At 39.9% G+C, this 19,826-nt stretch overlaps 2 protein-coding genes across 3 annotated transcripts in view; one reads left to right on the top strand and one right to left on the bottom strand.

The window, feature by feature from the left end:
* ubr1 (ubiquitin protein ligase E3 component n-recognin 1) overlaps positions 1-14,062 on the bottom strand; it is a 17,240-nt gene extending 3,178 nt beyond the window's left edge. Inside the window, exons 1-40 of the mRNA XM_027274918.1 lie at positions 13,817-14,062; positions 12,030-12,289; positions 11,108-11,186; positions 10,667-10,777; positions 9,289-9,416; positions 9,061-9,199; positions 7,926-7,988; positions 7,670-7,793; positions 7,406-7,513; positions 7,219-7,307; positions 7,041-7,139; positions 6,742-6,899; positions 6,568-6,667; positions 6,339-6,467; positions 6,057-6,237; positions 5,916-5,968; positions 5,666-5,776; positions 5,499-5,564; positions 5,289-5,390; positions 5,124-5,187; positions 4,920-5,044; positions 4,774-4,826; positions 4,581-4,683; positions 4,446-4,494; positions 4,197-4,351; positions 3,995-4,094; positions 3,799-3,902; positions 3,599-3,679; positions 3,094-3,275; positions 2,770-2,978; positions 2,584-2,680; positions 2,304-2,456; positions 2,115-2,215; positions 1,641-1,740; positions 1,398-1,546; positions 1,262-1,317; positions 1,050-1,146; positions 821-888; positions 490-637; positions 316-403 (exon numbers count right to left, since the gene is read on the bottom strand). Of these exons, the coding sequence (XP_027130719.1) occupies positions 316-403; positions 490-637; positions 821-888; positions 1,050-1,146; positions 1,262-1,317; positions 1,398-1,546; positions 1,641-1,740; positions 2,115-2,215; positions 2,304-2,456; positions 2,584-2,680; positions 2,770-2,978; positions 3,094-3,275; positions 3,599-3,679; positions 3,799-3,902; positions 3,995-4,094; positions 4,197-4,351; positions 4,446-4,494; positions 4,581-4,683; positions 4,774-4,826; positions 4,920-5,044; positions 5,124-5,187; positions 5,289-5,390; positions 5,499-5,564; positions 5,666-5,776; positions 5,916-5,968; positions 6,057-6,237; positions 6,339-6,467; positions 6,568-6,667; positions 6,742-6,899; positions 7,041-7,139; positions 7,219-7,307; positions 7,406-7,513; positions 7,670-7,793; positions 7,926-7,988; positions 9,061-9,199; positions 9,289-9,416; positions 10,667-10,777; positions 11,108-11,186; positions 12,030-12,289; positions 13,817-13,861 (4,427 nt within the window). The 5' untranslated portion in view covers positions 13,862-14,062. The remainder of the gene's footprint in view (positions 1-315; positions 404-489; positions 638-820; positions 889-1,049; positions 1,147-1,261; positions 1,318-1,397; positions 1,547-1,640; positions 1,741-2,114; positions 2,216-2,303; positions 2,457-2,583; positions 2,681-2,769; positions 2,979-3,093; positions 3,276-3,598; positions 3,680-3,798; positions 3,903-3,994; positions 4,095-4,196; positions 4,352-4,445; positions 4,495-4,580; positions 4,684-4,773; positions 4,827-4,919; positions 5,045-5,123; positions 5,188-5,288; positions 5,391-5,498; positions 5,565-5,665; positions 5,777-5,915; positions 5,969-6,056; positions 6,238-6,338; positions 6,468-6,567; positions 6,668-6,741; positions 6,900-7,040; positions 7,140-7,218; positions 7,308-7,405; positions 7,514-7,669; positions 7,794-7,925; positions 7,989-9,060; positions 9,200-9,288; positions 9,417-10,666; positions 10,778-11,107; positions 11,187-12,029; positions 12,290-13,816) is intronic.
* On the top strand, positions 13,587-19,826 carry atxn3 (ataxin 3). Of its 2 annotated transcripts, none has more exons than XM_010733915.3 (11): positions 13,587-13,689; positions 15,902-16,066; positions 16,167-16,211; positions 16,319-16,404; positions 16,498-16,564; positions 16,645-16,732; positions 16,809-16,938; positions 17,086-17,249; positions 17,474-17,630; positions 17,800-17,864; positions 17,988-19,826. In XM_010733915.3, exons 2-11 carry the CDS (start codon positions 16,013-16,015, stop codon positions 18,035-18,037), a joined length of 906 nt encoding a protein of 301 aa, XP_010732217.1. In that variant the 5' UTR covers positions 13,587-13,689; positions 15,902-16,012; the 3' UTR covers positions 18,038-19,826. The 2 variants fall into 2 exon arrangements, with proteins under 2 accessions (XP_010732217.1, XP_010732216.1); XM_010733914.3 differs by lacking the exon at positions 13,587-13,689 and adding an exon at positions 14,768-14,899.

Raw genomic sequence — 19,826 nt, 5'->3', positions numbered from 1 at the left:
GAGTATGCAGCATGGAAAGGACCTTGACAACAGGCAACAAGGAGCAATGTTTGGTTCTGCTCAGAGGGCATTTGTTTCCATGACAAACAGGCAAGGTTGATTCCTGTCAAGTCTGATTCTAAAGCAGGTTAAAACAAACAAAAAAAATTAATGTCTCGCTCTGCCTGCTACAACCTTTCCCTAACACTCAGTGAAAATGTCAAAAAACACATTTCTTCTTATTGCAGGGTAGATTTCTTAGAGTAGAAGCTGAGAAACATTTTCATATAATAATTGATGGCTGATAAATAATAGCATGATGAGAAACACTTGTACCTTCCAGTGCACTGTGACACTGTAGTGCACAGCTCTGCCGCTGCTCTTGCCTCCTCTGTCTCCTCTCCACATGCTACTGCAGGGAAATCTGGACAGAATGGACACACATATTTAAAACATCCTAATCATCCTCGTTAGACCCGAATGCACGGTTGAGGTCTTTGCTGTTTGTACCTGTAGATGTCAGAAGGATCTGCAGCACGTGAGCCATAGTGACCAGATGCAGGATGTGCAAGTGGTTGTAGGCAGAGCTGACAGCAGACGGCTGTAAGTCTACAGCCTCCTCCTGATATAGTGACGGTATAGATAGCACCAACCCCACCTGACAAAACACAGAAAGCACATACACCATTAACAAATACATTAATTCTAATGCAAATAAATGCAAGTAAAAACTTTAAATTGGGTTGTGAATGGGAATTATATTAAAATATGAAACATACAGGTCATCTGAATGTTTATATTAATCATTATGATAAAGCTGTTCCCTTTAAGTTGAGCCTACCAGGAGATGGAAGAAGTCCACCTCCAGAACAGAAGGGGTGTTCTTTCTGCTCACGACCGGTAGCAAAACTGGGGAAAAGAGGTTGCAGTTATGACCACAAGGCACCCTTTATTTACAATATATAGCACATTTCATAGAGCATGGAAAACAAAATGAAAAGGAAAGGAAAGCTGTATAATTACATCCAATAAATACATAATTATGACGCTATTCTTAAATGAGCACATACCCCCCAACATGTCGGTGAAGTGCCTCTGAATGACAGCCTGGGAGCTCTTAAGTCTCTGAGCTGCGGCAAACTGAACAATTGCCTTCAGACCTGCAAGCTGAAATCGAAAAACACCTCACAAAACTGATGTCTGACAAAGGTCAACTCAAACCATTATACATTACATGTATTGCGTTACAGCTGTTGACAGCTGCAATATGTGGCACCCCCACCTGTCTGTTTTGTAAGGATCCAAAGAGTGGTTTGTCCTCCTCATGCAATATGTTTTCTGTGAAGACAAATACATTTTAAAAATTGCAAAAACATGAAAAGAGACCCCGTAACACAATAAGTCAAGTCTTCCTGTACCTATGGCCTGAATAGTGAAGGCACATGTGTTCCAAGCCATAAGGGGCACGCGTGGGCACAGCTCATTGGGTGCCGTCTGCAGCCCGACCCTGTGGACTGTGGTGGCGCACACAACCAGCATCTCCACTATGCTGTCTGAAAACTTCCTCCTAACAAAGAACCAGCAAAAGAGAATTCAGACTGCTTTGCCACAGAAAACGCAGATCCTTGAGTAATACTGAAGGAGCTGACAGTTTCACTCACGGTTCTTGTACACCATAGCTCAGAATGGATCTAAAGTCTGGCTGGCCCTCTCCGCACAGTCCCATGTCTCCCTCAGCACTACTGCATTCTGCGTTGCAATCTGCTCAAGAGAAAGAAAATTGTAAATCATCTCATCATTACTGGAGTGTCACAAATTACAGGCAACTAAGCATAATGATATTTAATGGTGCACACAAGTATTATTGAAGCAGAAGGTGCAAATTAAAACACTCTCTGCAGATACTTCACAGTAACAACACCCTCCATCAAATAAAAGCAACTGTGACTTTTTTTTTCTGAAGTAGCCACACGCGAGTCTCTACATCTATATTTGGACCTTTTGTGCATGTTTTCCATTCCAAGTCAGCTCAACACAAGCTGCAGTGGCTGAACCCTATAACTTCAAACACACACATAAAGCAATGTCTTTTAAGGTGGCATGCAATTATTGTATATTGAGTATTGTCTTCTTACCATTATCCTGATTGACTGACTTGAGTCCTTTAATCCTGGCAGAGATGATCTGGATCCAGCGAGGCAGGGTCAAATGCGGTCCAATTATCTCTGCATTTTCACTACACACAGAGGACAAATATATAAGTTCTATACATTTGTACAACCAATAAGAGGCAACTTGGCTTGAAGAAGGCAGACTGGACTTACTAATTAAACATTAGTGGTTCCAATGGGATGAGAGGGACGACAGTATTGCACAGACTCTTGCACAGGGGACACAAGTACTCCCCATTCTCCAGGTCGATGATCATGTCAGCGTGCAGCCGGTTCCTGGTTGTATTCTGAACAGCCTCAAAATATCTGCAAAACACAGAGAAGAGTGGCAAATAAACTGCCAATTGAGCGTTCTAGTGGAGCACACAAACACAGACACAGAGGAGCACTGAAAGAATAATAATTAGGAAAATGTGTTTCTGCAGTGACTCACTTCTGCCAACACGTGGAATGCATGACATGTCCGCAGCTGCCAGTGTGGGTTCCAACTGCCAGTTCAGGAGGCATGAAGAGGGGATATGTCCCTGTCCCTGTTAGGGATAAATGCAATGAACATATTTCATTTTCCCCTTGAAATTACAGCATTTAGCAATAAAATTATTAGTAACTGGAGACTAACCGTCTGCGTTGTTGGTCGGTATCTTTCCTCTGCACTGTGTCAGCACCGTGGACCTCTGGACACACGCAGTCAGTACCATGGCTTGAGCCTGGCCAGCCACTTCCTGTTCTTCTTGGCAAAGAATGCAGGTGAGCACCTCCCTCTCGGCTGGAGTGGACCCTCGGTGGGGCCCAATGGCTACACACAGCTCCATCTGCTCCATGGCGCAGCTAGAGTAATCAACATAACCCAAACTGGAATTAGTCAAATGAATTTGGTTTGGCTTGATCTCAAGCAAGGTAAACACACCCATGGGTATTTGTTTATTTGTGTGATCCTCCTCACCTCTCAGTAGCTGTATCAGGCTCTCCCTGCGCCCCGCTCTCTGGCATGTTATCATACAGCATCTTGTTTGACTCAATGAAGTTTTTCTGCATTGCTGACATCTGGGCCATGATCTTTTGCCGGTGGAGTTTGGCTGCTTCTGCCTTCCTTTTGCGCTCAGCTTTCTCTTTGTCCTGAGCACTCTGAAATAACAACAAATTAGACAGCCAAATGTTTCAATTAATTCTCTTCAGTTTTTTTAGATTTTAAGAATTTCATCACACACATTAGCTATCTTGGTTTAAAATGATAAAACATTTCTTGATGAACCTGGCCCCCGAAACTAAACAATTTTATTGTTGAAGACAATTAAATCTTGAATTTGTTATTTTACCTTCACTCATCTAACCCCCAAATCGTCTAGTTGACACAGACCAAAACCTTTTTTTTATAAAAGAAGCAACAGTAAAATCAAGTCACTTGAATTGGTTAATTCATATCTTGTAATTCATCATTGTTCTTTTACCTCTTCAGGTTTGGTTGCCTCCATACTCATAGAGGCTGTTGGACTGGATTTCTCTCTAAGGCACTTGACAATCTCAAACATCTAGCAGAAAAACAACAGCAAAACAAAAAAGGTGAACATCACTGGAAAATGAATGCATCGGTGAAAATGAAATGAAAAACTTTCATGTGATGCAGAATGAAAACTGGCTAGGCAACAACCTGTAGAACCCATTTAATCATGTCTTTCTGAGCTTCAAGGGAAGGAACAGCCTTAATCTTGGACAACAGGAGGAACACTGACTTGCCGTGTTCTGAACCAATTTCTGGAAGAACAGAGGAGAAATGTACATTACAAAACCAAACCAGAACTATAATGGATCTGGCGTGAACAACAAAACAATTGGTTTTCACTCACTGCGGGCCTTGAGGCTGAAATCAAAGGTCACGTCTTCCACAGTGCTATCCTCAAGCTGTGTTTTCTCTTCAAGCAATGCCTGACCTATCAAGTGGAGGGCCTGTGTGGTAAAAGAAGGATTTTTTTTTTGTGGTTTGAGTCATAAATAGCGAAGCTCAAACCAGGTAGATTCTGTAAAGGAAAAAAATAATGTAATGTGTACCCTCTGGATCATGGCTTCTGTCCAGTGAGTGGCTTGGTCCTCTGCAGCTTTCTGCAGGACACGTCTTAGGACGTGGATGATAATGTCACAGCAGAGCAGACGGACTATGCTGGAAAATGCCGGGCAGAAGGCTGGGGGCACCGGAGGACACAGAGCTGAGAACAAATACAAACAGGGAGTTAGTAGAGCTGGAGACTGCCGCATCTTGGAGCTGTGCCGAGGCCTGTGCAGAGCAAAGACGTCAGTCACCTTTATCACTGCCCTCCTGAATCTTCCTCTTCTTCTGAGACTCTTCTGCCTGCAAGTAAAAGATAAGAACGAAATGAGGACTATCCAATAGACAGTGTGTCAATTTAACATAAAACTGGTGAAACATTTCGTTACCTTGCTGTGCTGAGATCTTGAATAATGATAGAAGAAAGGGTTGAACTCTGCCAGACGCTCTTTTTTTACTTCATACAATCCATGGCCCGAAACTCCTGGTTTTCTAAGAACAGAGGCAAAAGAAACATATTAAACACACTCTGACATGTCTGTTAAGTTATAATTCATAAGCTCTTTCACAGTCTTTACATACTTGAAGGTTGCAACTTTGGTAATTACATTCTCCAGGCCTGTTTCATGGCTCTCCTACAAAGAAAACATTTTGAACTTGTAAATGATTATTCCATTAAAAGAAGTTAAGATTTTAACTCTCTACTTTACACAGTATATGTAGCTTACGTTCTCTGGCAGACCCTTGACCAGGCTACTATGAGCCATGGGCTCAATGCACAAGAGGTGGATAACCTCTCGCATTGTCACATCCTCCTTGGTCAGCTGACTGATACCGGGGACATAGCGCTCACCTGGGAACACAGTAATGGTCAGACGCCACAGTCTGCTTCATATCAAACCAACTTCCCAAATTTGATTATTATACTGTACCAATGATGACGATAAGGAGGTAGAGCATCTCTTCCGTCAAACGGTTCCACTGTATCAGTTCATCCTGCAAATTCAGTTTATTGTATTATCACTCAATTGAATGTTTGGTGGCACAGCTTTTTTTTCTGAATGATTATTGAAAATGAAAATTATTATTTTGCTTACCTGGTCTTTGCTCGAACAACTCCCATTGAAATAATCAAAAAGCTCAAATCTCAACAAGATCAGCATGAGGAAATGGTTGGGATCCATTTTGGAAGCAGCTATCTGTAAACAATTGTGGGGAGGGTCATATATCACTACATTGTATATATGAAGAAATAAAACATAACGAGTAAAAGCATTGGAAAAATCCTATGTCTGACTGCCACCAACCTGAAGCATGAGAACGTCCTTATCGTACATCTCGTCCCTGCATTTTACATCCTGATAGTAGTAGACCTGATCATGTGAAACAACATGTTTTCATCAATACAAAATATAATAACAGAGAGCGTACAGAAATTAAACACTGCCTTGAGCATCCAAAAAATGAAGTATACCTGGCTGACTAGTGAGAGCCCGTTTCTCCGCCACATTTCAGCGGAGACCTGTGCAGCCAGAACCACACAGCGCAGAGGCTGCTCTGCCAGCTGGGTGTGGTCATAGCTCTCCTGCAATAGACAGAAAGAAACCATAACTCTCTTCCTTCAATAAATACAACAGCACAGCACACGCTGAATATTTGTTTGCTGACTCACTGACACCACTATACATTTAAATCAATGTTTTTGGTTTCTTTATGTCACTTACAGGATTATCCAGACGTGCAATTGCCCCTGTTCTGCACAGAAGTACGTACAGGCCTAGGAATCACAATGTACAGATTAAATTCACAGCTGACAGAAAGAAATACAATAAATTACTGAGAGTTGCAAATATTACTTCTCCTACCAGCCAGTAGTCTGGAGATGGGCAGATGTATGCTGACAGGCTGCTGAGACACTTTGTACGGACGAACATGGAGGATGTGCTTGCACATGTAGTAGTCGGCGGGTTCCCTATGGAAGGGCTGGTTATTGCACTGCATCAGGACTTTGTGGCACTCTTTATATGCAAGCAGCAAGATCTCATCCTGAGGAGGCAAAGAGGCAATAATTGATTACAGCAATTCACACCTCTCATCTCTCTGGGACAGCTCTTATTTTTTAATAGATAAATTGCTAAAGATCTCACATCAGAGGAACACCAGTCCTGAAACATAGCAAGAATGTGGCGGAGCTGGATCTGAAGAGTAAAGCCAGCTTCCCATTCTGGCTCCACTGCGATGTGTTTACCAAACTGGCGCTTCACCTCCTCCATGCCCTGATAAAAAAGTGAAAGAAGGCCAATTACTGTAACTTGATGTAATAGGCCAGCCATTACACATTATCAAAGAATGACTCAGGGTAGAGATAATCATTACCTGCATGCATTTGAGAAGCCCAAGAAACACTTTGAACCCCTCCATGAACTGTGTCCGCAGCTCTTCAGTCCAGACTGATGGTTTACTGATCAGAATATATCTGAGAGAGACACAAGTTGCATCATCAAAGTTGGGAAACAAGGATTTGGTTAAAATGACTTTCTGTTTACTGACCTGAGATCATGGAAGATGACCTGGATCCGTGTGAACTTGTCTGAGTTGTAGCCAAGGAAGTAGAAGCGATGGTTGACATCCAGATGTTCACACAGCAATTCCATGACTGTCTCAACTATCACTTTTATGACATTGACCTGTTCGATCAGCTGTCTGGCCTAGAGGAGGAACGGGAACGTGAGGACAGAGATGGATGCACAGATATATCTAGTCTGGTCTTCTTAAAGAAACACAATTACTAAATGCTTGTACCACTATGATATATCTACATTGATGTCTTAACAACAAACAACACTTACCAATGTGGGTACAGTGAATATCTGAACAGACAGAGCAGTGATGGATATACTCCTCTCATGGTCATCATTTATGAAGTCCTTCTGCAGCTGCTTAAAGTGCTGAAAAGATTGAGTTATATTAATTTAAGAAAGTAAAGGAATTGCAAAAATAGCTTAAATAAAAATCCCTTTTTTTTACCTTTGTAAATTCAATTGCAAAAAGCCTTTTGAACTCTGTCTCCATCAGCATGCTACAGAAAATCAGTTCATGTACTATCTTCCGAGCTCCTGGTGGAAATAACAAAAAAGAATTAATGTTAGTGGCATATATGTAATCGAAAATTAAATTAAACGTATTCTGTGTGTGAAAATCAAGCGTTACTTGCCTTTGAACATCCGAGCATCGTGCAGCATGAGTCTGCTGATGAGGCAAGGCCGGTCTCTGTCTGTGTTGCTCTCTAGCGCCACCTGACAGAAAGCCTGTCTGAAGCCCACTGCGCAAGACAAACACAGATTCATGCAACTGTACTTGGACAACTGAACACTAAGGTGTATATAGGTTTTCTAAAAAAAAAAAAAAGTACATGTTTATGGTGAGCAATCAATAAGGAAAGTGTGTGGTAACACTGTGGTGAAAATGACACCAGCACCTGAATAACTGATGATCTTTTGGAACCAGGAGCCAAGGCGCAGAGCGAAAGTTTGATGAGCCATTACCGTTGCGTGAAGGATCTCCACGCGTAGCGCCTGCATGGAAATGTGCTCGGAGTTGGACTGCAACACAGCAGTGACAAAGACAGAGTTCACTTAAAAATGAAAAATGGAAAAAACTAATTTCAGGTTCAAGGCTAAACATCTTTCTAAATCTAAACTCATCTTTAGTGTCTCAGAATAGCTGCTGTTCACCTTGATGAGCTCCTTTGCTTGCTGGCAGGAACGAAGCGTTCCCTTCTTTACTGCCCGTCGACCCTGTCAGACCCAAACAGAACAGAATAGAATATAGAATATCTTTATTGTCATTATGGTCATTAAGTGTCGCCTTCAGTGCAGGAAGTACAAGTAAATAGAACTTTAAAAGCAGCTTTAAAAAAAGAGAGATAAAGGGATAAAACATATCCTTGATGATATTCTGGGCTCTTTTGAAGCAATTGGAACTATAAAGCTCTTAACGATTAACAGTTAACAATAATAAAATTGTTGTAACAATAATTTCATAATGGCATGCAGTGGACACAAAATGTGACATCACAGGAACATTTTAATTCAGAATTTTAAACCTTAATAAGCTAGTAATTAAAAAAAACAAACTCTATACTTCTTTCGATACCACAGGAAAGAAAATATCTTTTCTGTTTTTAAATGAACATCCTACACACAGCGCTGGTGCAGAAAAGATCAGAGAACACACTGGGGACCAATTTCAGTTTCCCACAGTATGTAACTGGGGTAAGTTTCATATTTGATTTGAATACATGACCATATGACATCCAGTAGGTCATTTTTTATATCACCATTTCAATTCTCCCCTTCTTATTTGAGCGTTTACCCACAAACTACTTTTATCTGCTCACCGTGCTTTTCCTTCTCTTTTCCCCACACACCTACACCATTCACAGTACACACCTGCTTGCCAAACTCCACCGCTTTCTGTTTCTCTCTTTTGTATTTTTATAGAACGCGCAACTCATATTTTGGAGCTGATCAAAACCGACATCAGCACCAACCAGGTGTGTTCACTGTTGCTTTACCTGGTACGTGCTTGTAAAATAAACACAGTGCTCGTGTCTTCGATGCAATATCAGATAACACTGCTCTCTGTGTCTCAGAAGTAGAGCTGTGTGCTTGTCAGTAAACTGCACAGGAGGAAACTGAGATGGACACTGTTCACAGATCATGTTGTTCTGATGTTTTTTTTAAATAACTTTCTCCTTGATCATAACATTTTAAACGTGGTGTCGAACAAGTATCAATATTTTTGATAACCCTACATGACAGTGTCGTTAAATAAATAAAATAAATGTCAAATAAAACAAAAGAATACCTCTTTATCAATAAGTGCTGTGTGTGTCTGTGCTTCAGCTTCATTACAGTTGACCGAGCGCTGCAGGGTGTAAATCACATGGTCGTACGAGTGGTGCTCATCATTGTACAGCACACAGTAGTATGCATCATCTTTTGTCCTGCAAGGATGGACAAAGACACGCTCAAAGTTAAGTTGAGTGATTTGCATGTGGATTTATTCATTTGCATGTAATCAGACAGGACGTACCGGGGCTGCAGTTCAGCCGATAGCTCCAAGTTCTCCTCCCACACCAAGAACTCTGTGACGTAGTGCAGCAGTACCTGGAACAGTTTCTCAGCACGCTCATATAACTCAGGCTCCAAAGAACACTCATCCTGCATAAATGAGAGAATCACACAGAACTCACATTTTTGAGTACACTACTAACTAACATCTCTCTACCTCCAGAAGTACATGAAACCCTGTCTTGGACATATCAGAGACATTTCTCACACATTGTATGACAAATAACAATGTAATTTGTTGGTGACCACAACAGTGAACTTCAAGTTATATAAGAAATATATATTTTTATAATATTGTAACTTCAAAGCAGAAAAAAAAACATGTTCAATACAGATATTCATCTTTGCAACTCATGTTAATTTGATACAGACATGGTTTGTTGGAATAACCTTTACTAATTCCCTATTTCCTGTGTTTCCAACATTGACTCCACAATATGACAAGGAAGTGGTATAAATATTTTGCTTTAAAGGAGATAAACAGGCAGCTGGCCTGGTAAATTTAATATCAAATTCCCTGAGGGCAAACATTCCACGTTGCAGCTAAGTATTTCATACAAATGTCTGACATTTGACACACAAACCAAACAAAACTTACAGTGAGTGTGTATTTAAACCAGCCACTACGTCACACTACTGTGTGAGAACAAGCACTGGAATCTACCACAATCTAAACAACCAGGGTTCTGAAACAGCATGGCCAGTGTGGAAACGTTTTAAAGGCCGCCATTTGTGATACGTCACAGCTTGTTATAGGTGCAGGTTCAGATCTGGTGTAGAAAACACAAAGCAGGCTGCTGCTAGTTGATGCCTTTGTTAACAGAAGAACAGAAGCACCTGCTGTTTACGGAAACAGGCACAGAGCTGTCAAGCTGTACGTCTGCACAAAGCACAGCATGATTTTATCAGAGAAAAGCCCAAACACTGTAATCAGCAAAGCAAACAACTGCTAAACAGTAACAGCCGATCACCAAAATGTGTCCCAGCAGCAGTTTGGTGGAAGGAGTAGCTGGAGAAGCTGTAAACTGAATCTCTGCACAGTTCAGCAGGATTTGATCATTGTAAAAACGCTGATCTCCACCATTCTCACTGACATCTGTTTCCCACCGGCCTTCACGCTCTCAAATCACTCTCCTAATCGCTTCACCTAGTTATAAATTTTCTCAGTTGGTGCAGGTCAACAAAGTGCTTTTCTTTCTCGTTTCCGGAGCTAAAGCCACAGCCAAGAGAGCAGCAACCAGGACTAAGATGGGAAAATAAGCATTCTGGGGTTCACTGACACAGAATGGGACAAGTGCGCCCCTCCCACGTCCCTTTTTCCGCTCGATTATGTAACTCACCGTTACCATGGCAGTGGCTGCCCCTGGGTCGTGTTTGGAGCAACAGGGGCCGATCTTCCAGGCTTCTACGTCCCCACAATCACAGAATCCCCCGCCTGATGACGCGTGCATCTGAGGGGGAAAAAAAAAAACAGCACATACTGTATGTCACTGAGGGCTGAGTAATGGATAGACACAACCGCAATTAAGTTATACAAGTGCTTTAACTGTGGGAACACATCATTATTATGAAGCACTGGGGTTCCAACATTAAAGGCCAAATACCAGTCCTATACTAAAGTACACAAGCATAAATCTTAGTAGATCTATAATAATTATGTTGTGTTTGTTTCAATATGTGTGACCCATATCTTAGAACAAGCAGACTGTGGTTGATTAACGCACTCAATAAAACATGTTTTGGATTTCATTAAAAATGTAAACATTTATACTGAGACTAACCTTGTAACGATGACTTTTGTGCACGCTATCCTGGAAGCAGTCCATGCACAGGACACAAGTGGGATCTATTGCGCAATCCCTGCAAAAAAAAAAAGAAGTTGAAGAGCATTTGTAACTTCATCGAGCAAAAAGTCAACAAAAGTTGCATCACTGTGCCACTTGCATTACTGTACAAACTGAACTGCATCAACCAAACATATTTACTTCAATGTGAACATCCAGAGTGTCAATTTGATGAGCGCATCAAATTCATTACAGGATTTGTAGCAGACAACAGCGAACACACATTATATATTACATATATACAATTTTGGTGTCTTATTGTGCCAATTTTAAAAAATATATGCATTTTAAGGCAACATGCACTCACAGATTTTTATAAAACTCAAACCTTTGATTGTGTCATTTTAAAATGACTCATCTTTGTTATGTTAAAGTGACTTGTTACTAATGTATCCTACATTTTTTGTCAAGAAATATTTCTCATCTTATGGTATATACTCTTCATTAAACTACCAAAGTTTGAGTGTATCGGTACTTCACATCATTTAGATCCACTCACACTCTACCTCACAATGAAATCCGAGCGTCAACTCGTTAACTATTCATTTTTAACGCTTAGCCTAAATACCGCGGGGTTGTCGTGTCAGATCACAAGAACTAAAACCTATTTAGGGCAAACTATTCCCTCCAAAAGTACCTAATGGTGTTAAGTAGCCTTCATGTATGTTTATTCCTGTCCATTATATCCCATCCAGTTACCCCAGATTCCACTTGAATCGACACTTTTTGATACCTCCATTTCATGTCTAAATGTTCATTACTAATAACGGCAAATAAATATTCCATATTTTATCATAACTACAATTATTCTCACTGTTATGACTTATTTATTACAGAGGATCAGAGGTTCTATTCAAACCTGCAGGAGTAGACAGTCTCTCCCTCTTTGAAGACACGTCCACAGAGCTGGGAGGAGCTGCATCCCTGCTTGAGCTTCTCCAGTCCCTCCTGAGGATCCTCTCCGAACAGGAAACACTCCAGAGGGTGGAGAAGCCGGCTCTGAATGAGCTCCTCTTGATTCTGAGGGCAGGACTCCGTCTCCAGGCAAAAGATCTGTGGCACCTGCTCCTTCAGGTAGCAGAGCAGCTCCGCCCTGCTGTCTGCAGCCTCCAGCCATTCCTGCAGGGCAAAAGACAAGAGCATAACTTCTTTTGCGATGACGCACATCGGTCTCCACCTAATAACCGTTAATCACACATAAGCCACTGTTCTCAGTCAGTCTAGTAAAGTTATTGCGGAATGTTCCTGATTTCTTTATTAAAGGACTGCGACACTTTCTGTGTTGGCTGACAGCCAGACAATAAGCATCATAGAGGACTGAAGGAGGATTGTTTTTGGTGGCAGACCAGCCAGATATCTAGTCTATGTACTAAGAATTACTAATATTGGTAACATCACATCATTACATTTTGCAGTATATGGCAGAGCACAACTCGTTAAAAATATGTTTATCAGTGATCTATAGTAATTCTGTGTTTTGAGGCCTACATGACACATGAAGTGACTATTTTAGAGGTAGAACAAGTAGACCTTGGAAGTATTTTCTTCTTTGAACACCCTGAATTAAGTGTATCTTGGATTTTTTTAGAAATCTGTTTGGGTTTTTTTCCCCCCACAATGTTTCAGGGGCAAAGATGATGGTAATGAAGTTGACACCATAGCACTGTGCTCAAGAGTGAATTACTGTAAATGAGAAATGGATTTTAACTGACTCTGGTTTGAAATGAGTTTGAAATGTTTGAAATGAATAAATAAAACAGAATTAATGCAATATTTCTAGAGTTTTGATTGTTTAGTGCAGATGAACATCTGGTAAATACCAGGTATAACTAAAAGATGCTTTGGTATGTTAGGGCTCACATAAAGAAGACACAAAACATGTAGTAGTTTCATGCATCTTTACAGTACTCACTTGTGCATGAAGTTGGATTTATGCATCTGTATTAAACAGTCAATCTAAGTGGTTGTTGCAAACAATAATGATGTGCTTTTTTTATTTTCTTACAGTTATAACGCTATGACATGGAGGCTTGAGATACAGTAGAAATCAAACATCCTTTTCATATTTTATAGTTGTAAGGTTTACAAGATCACGTGTCATTTCTGTGTTTTGTTTGTTGCACTCGAGTGTCAAACTGTAAATATCTCAACCTAAAAAAGAAATCATATCCATGTAGACCAGTTTCACTTTCACATGTTTTATAACTTTACACAACACATCACATGTGTGTTTGATGCGGGGACAGTGCAGGATAATTACTGATCAAAGAATTATTATAAACTCATGTTCAGGCGTTTTTTTTTTTGGAGAAAAAAAAAATCACAAAAAAGAAAAAAAAAGGAGATCCACCAAAAACACCACAGGATGGAGATTAACAGACTACAGAGCACACTGGCTCATTATCTCCTGTGTTGTCCTCTATTAAACGTCCTGAATCATTAACCAACAACACGGACGATAAACAGTGTAGCATGCACAGCTAACGCTTAGCAGAGGAGCTAACTACGAAGCTAGCCCGGTGAGGAGACACTTTAACTGCGCAGTCAGACTATATCACACAAACCAACCAACACGGTACACTTACGCGTCTAGTCCCTAAGTTATTATACCCGCTGTCAGATATATTACCTGTTTAAAACTCATACCTTATTCAGCTCCAGTCCGTCTACCGTTTTCTCGCCCTCCGCCATATTCCGCTTGCCATAAAGGAGGCGACCGTTCCGCCTGTAGTCCAAATCCTTTTGCGACGCTATTAGGCCGTAATTAGAATAATCAGGAGGATTTATATGTAGTTAAGCACTCATGCTTTGTGAATCAAACGGGACACTTTGAACAACTAAACGTGTTTTTTATTTGTTCTCGTTATTAATATGTCTCTGTTTGAAATGAGCATTTTGTAAACAGAAATTGTGTTCGCCTCTGGTGGTGGTAGCATGTATGTAATTTAAACATGATTTGACAAATATAGTTTGAGTGTCTGTTTGTTAAATATTGTTAAATTGCTGGGCAAAAAAAAAAAAAAAACTATAAAAGTCTTTTTTTTTATTAAGCAAAATACCAAAATCGAATATAAACTCTCAAAAAAGACAATAATATCAGCAATAGACAAATAAAAATAGTACAGTGTTCAGTGCAAACAAACAATTAGGGTAATCATTAAACAAAAACACAAGAACAAATTAAAAAATAGAGGCAAATAAATAAAATACAGGCATACAAGTTCGACATAAACAGAGCAGCAAAAGGTTATTTAAATTTAACTATGAGTTAGAAAAGTAGGAGACGAGAAATATTTAGGCTCATTTTTTGTTTTGGCATACTTGTTGTTTAGCTTTTTAATTGATGAAAAAAATATATTGAATTCATTAATAAAACAAGAATAAGAAGGTTTAGAGTTTCTCCATTTTGCACAATGGATATGGTGTTTACCCAAGAGTATAATAACATTTATGATGTCAGAAACAAGACAAGGTTGGATGATTAAAATAAAAGATAATATCATATAACTGGCTGTATATCTTCAATTTTTAAACAAATCCAACTTTCCTAAACACACTTCAGATAGCAGCGTCTCTGTGTGTGTGGTGGTGTACCTGCTCCGTGCGTCCATCAGGGGGCGCTGCTCAGAAATCGTCGCTGCTTTCTGTGTCGATGAATGCAGCGGGGCTAGAGGTCAGAGTTGAATGTTTGACAGAAAGCTGAATATGGATTCCATATTTCATGAGAAAGTAAGTTTAAACCTTCAAATTAAACCATTTAGCTACAAATAAGTCGTCGTGTTTGTCTCATAAGCTCCGGGACTCGTGGCGGCGGTTTGTTTCCCGGCGCTACCCGGCCGATGTGCAGACATTAGTGCTGGTGTTTGGCAGTATTGTTGTCCACACAGCTAAAATGCTAATTGCACCTGGTAGTCAGAGATTATTAAAAAAAAAGTTAGTTTTCAGCTTGAAATGTAAACACAGAAAGCTTTGTGAGAGGCGCAAGTGTGTTGTTTTTAATCAAGTTAGTTAACGGACTGGCTTAGCACAGCTATCTGGTCTTATAAAGTAGTATTAATGCTGCTGGTACGTAAGATAGCTGTGTGTAGCTTTACTTGTGTGTGACTGTTACCGTGGATACAGACCAAATCCATACACTCTTATCAAATCAAATCAAATCAAAAATCAGATTTTATTTGTATAGCCCAAAGTCACAAACTACATTTGCCTCTGAGGGCTTTACAATCTGTACAGGGAGTGACACCCTCGGGTCGAGTGAGGAAAAACTTGCCCAAAAAAAAAACATTTTAACAAGGAAAAAGTGGAAGAAACCTCAGGAAGAGCCACAGAGGAGGGATCCCTCTCCCAGGATGGACAGACGTGCAATAGATGTCACGTGTACAGGACAAATCAACACAAACATATTGTACAATTACAATGACTGATAAAATGACAATGCATTACAATGAATGATAAAATGATTACAGTAGCAGTGGAACCTGTGATAGAGATGGAGAGACACAGATGCACAGCAGCAGCAGCAAATCATCAACTAACTATAAACTGTAATGGAGATATGGTAGAGCGTTTTCAGTAAGGGAGATGTGACTGCATCTTCAACCAATACCGTGCCTGACTAGGCATAACCCTGAAAGACATCTTATCTTATCCCATATACATAAAGCTAACAATTTCATCATCCTGTGTCATTTGTGCCGGTGTCTTAACAACAACTACCCTTTTTATTTGTAGCAAGAGGGCTCACTTTGCGCCCAACACTGTCTCAACAACCTCCTGCAGGGTGAGTATTTCACTCCTGTGGATTTGTCTTCCATCGCTCATCAGCTCGATGAAGAGGAGAGGATGAGGATGGCTGAGGGAGGTATGGCCAGTGAGGAGTATAGGACCTTCTTACAGGTGAGGAGACACAGAAGATAGAAGCCCATTTATTTATATTATAATTATTTATGACATGCAAACAGTTTTCTAACTTCATCGTCTGTGACTTTGTTTCTAGCAACCATCTGGGAACATGGACGACAGCGGGTTCTTTTCAATACAAGTGAGCTTAAGAGATCTCCTTTTTTATTATTCCTTAATAACGGATCAATAACCGTTACAAGTCAGTAATATCCTAATATTTCCTTTCCTGTCATCTACTTTAACTAGGTAATTAGCAATGCTCTGAGAGTGTGGGGCTTGGAGCTAATCCTCTTCAACAGCCGGGAGTACCAGAGCCTCATGATTAATCCAATGTAAAGTTTCTTGATGTCTTAATCTGTATTCACTACACTAATACTTTACTAGTTAAGTTTATGGTGACCACTATCCCTACTCTCATGTTTCAGAAATGAGAAAGCTTTCATTTGCAACTACAAGGAGCACTGGTTTACTATACGCAAACTTGGACAACAGGTATAAGGCACTTATTGTCATTATACACATTTGTAATACAGCTTTACTTGAGCTAAAACTCTGTTTTGTTTTCATTGCAGTGGTTTAACCTGAATTCATTGTTGACTGGACCAGAGCTGATTTCAGACACCTATCTAGCACTTTTCCTTGCACAGTTACAACAAGAAGGTGTGGTAAAATTAACTTTTATCCATAATATGTTTATATGTTGAAATTCAAATTATAAAAGTTATCTTCTGTGCAGGGTATTCCATATTTGTGATCCGAGGTAACCTGCCTGAGTGTGAAGCAGAGCAGATCCTTGGTTTCATGAGAGTGCAGCAGCAGCAGCGGCCAAGGCTTATTGGAGAGGAGGATGCCCAGACAAGTGCAGGGTATGTACTACCATATTGTAGTAGACACAACAATATAGAGAAGCCATAAATTACTCAGAAAGAAGTATCTTAGTTTATGTTTCATGTCACTCACTATACACTTTTGATTTGCCTGTGGAAACTGATTAAGCCTTGTACTGTGAGCAGCAGGTCAGCAGCTCTGGCCCAAACCGAGATGGCCTTTGGTGTAGAGGATGAGGTCGTGGATGACGATGATGAGCTGAAGAGAGCGCTGGCTCTCAGCAGACAGGACATAGATGTGGAAGATGAAGAAGCTGATCTTCGCAGGGCCATACAGCTCAGCATGCAAGGTAAAGCAGGAGTCATCCAAAGGTTTTAAAGTTTCTCAAAGCATTAAAAGGCATTGCCTATATCAGTGAGTCAATACGTTTTCAGTCTTATTTTCACAAATTGTCTAAGTTCACAATAATAACACTGTTTTAAACATATACTTTATAACTTTTACCTTATAACTTACCTTATTTAAAATCTCGTACTTAATATTGGGTTGTTGTTGTTATTTATAATATTATAGGCGCAGTGATGAGCAATAAGTCCTCAGAGTCTGAAATGGGAAATGTGAAATCAGGGACCCAGGTAGCAGGGAGTGCTGCAGGAGGACAAAAAGAAGGTCAGAATGAGACGCTCACAGCTGAAGAACTACGGAAGAGAAGACAAGCCTATTTTGATCGGTAGGTGTACCTGCATGCCTGATAACACAATATTTCAAACAATTTTTATATCATATTTTATATCATAATGTTCTTTAGACATTACAGTACCCAGCCCTGAAATTACCACTTTGAGTGAACTGAAAATGAATGCATGAGTTTTTAGATAAATTCTCTGTTGACTTCTTAGGCAGCAGCAACAAGCTCAGCCGAACATTCCTCAACAACCAGACACAAAATCAACAGGTGGCTCAGGTGAGTACATGTCACTTTAATATACAGTATATTCATAGTAGAGATTATTTAATGAAGTTTATCAAAAAGTCTATCCAAGAAAGACACAAAACATACTAACCTAAGCCCTCTTCCCTCTTCTAGGATCAGTAAACACTGGGGAGAAGGACCAACAACAAAAGCCCAGCCAGTGAAGAAAGTGTGAAAGGTTTGCCTATGCTGTTTACCAGCTGCCTGGATTGGCAACCCCATTCAGGGGTAGCTTTGCTCGTTCCTCTAACCTTTTGCACATGCGAACATAAGGACAGTCAGAAGGCTGACACGTTTCCCCTGGTTAGTTCGCTGACAGGCTATAGAGAAGAGAACAACGGCAAAGAAAGGCAGCAGTTAGTCTAATCTAACTCACTGAGGCACTGAGGTGTGACCACAGAACTCATGATGCAGTTAATCCAAGTTTGCAATTGCCTTTTTACCATGGCGCCTTCTATTTCTATTGTATACTGTTTTTTTATTCTTGTTTTTTCCTCTGGAAGAGATGGAAAAGAATCTTCAGCATACAAAGGCTGTGTTTACTTGAGTAGGTGAATACATACAGAGTGTTAGGTGAGTCATAGGTGACCAATGTTAAGACCACAGATAAAAGCTTGACTGATGTTAGAGCCTCCTTTCTTTATATTGGACTTGAGTTTGTAGGGCGTGAGATGTGATTCCAGCGCCTGCTCCAACAGAACACCATTGTAGTTTTGAAATCATTTTTTGTTGCAACATAGTGAAATATCTTTTTAGCCAGCATCACTAACACGTGGATCATTTATTCCTGAAATCATCAATCATTTTACTTGTGAGTGTCTGAGAGTGAACTCCTAAGGTATTTAGACAACGGCATATTTTTGATGTTGTGGCTTTGTTTTTACTTTTCAAGTGTATAAGTAGGCATAATAATGTAAGATTACACAGCTGACAAACACTTAATTTAACAGTGTTTTACCCATTGTTGGATGGACAGTGAACAACATAAGTCTATAGAGCTATTTGCTGAATACTTTTGACTGATGCATATTTTTCATATCCTGTCCAGAATAAGTTAACATGTAAGCGGGAACAAAGAAGCAGTCTGCAGCTGAAACTGCTGCTGATAGATAAATACATTTTCAGCACAGCATAATCACTTAAAACCAATCAGCCTACCTTATATGTCTCAGTATTTGTCACGGACCATATTAGAAAGATATTATAAAGAGTTTGTAGCCTCCAATGTCACAGCCCATAAAATACATGAATTGCACTGATTCGACATACTTTGTACACATTAGTCGTACAAAAATATATTAATTTGCACTGAGGTTGCCCTGAATTAAAGCTACGAAAGCCATTGACTGATTTATGGCTTTCGGAAATAAGAATAAAATAGTGATAATGAAGGGTGACGGGTATTTAACCTCACACTTTGTGTAATTCAAAATCCAAAGAAAGAAACAATACATCAGAAATGTGTCACCATGTATACACTTAATGTTTGATTTTATTTTTTTGAGTTTGATTCTGACCACAACTTGTTTGAATCTTTTTCCATTTCCCTCTACAAGCTTCTGTTCAGAAGAGTCTGGTTCCAACACACAACCATATTGCAGCATTAAAACAGTGTTTACATTTATTTTCTGGATGACCGTTCAGCATGGCTATATCTTGATTCTTCCACAAAAGTTAGGATTTGGACTTCTTGTGCTGGATGACTTCTAAGAATTCCATGATTTCATAATTGTCTTCATTTCTTATCCTGTTAGGCTTTTTTCTCTATTTAAAATGCACTTGTGACAGAGTATAAAATGTTGGTAGCTGGGTTTTTATCATTACATTATTTTCACTCACTACATTCTTACAGTAAGTACTCTTCATTTTTGTTATATTTCACAATACCATAGCACATTCTTTCATTTAATGTATTAGTTCTTGTTCCAGGATTAAAGTGACATTCACTCCTCC

This window comes from Larimichthys crocea, chromosome XXIV (assembly GCF_000972845.2).
Source record: "Larimichthys crocea isolate SSNF chromosome XXIV, L_crocea_2.0, whole genome shotgun sequence".
NCBI classification, from domain to species: Eukaryota; Metazoa; Chordata; class Actinopteri; family Sciaenidae; genus Larimichthys; species Larimichthys crocea.
The sequence above is the reverse complement of the archived record's forward strand: the minus strand, read 5'-3'. Positions and strand labels throughout refer to the sequence as shown.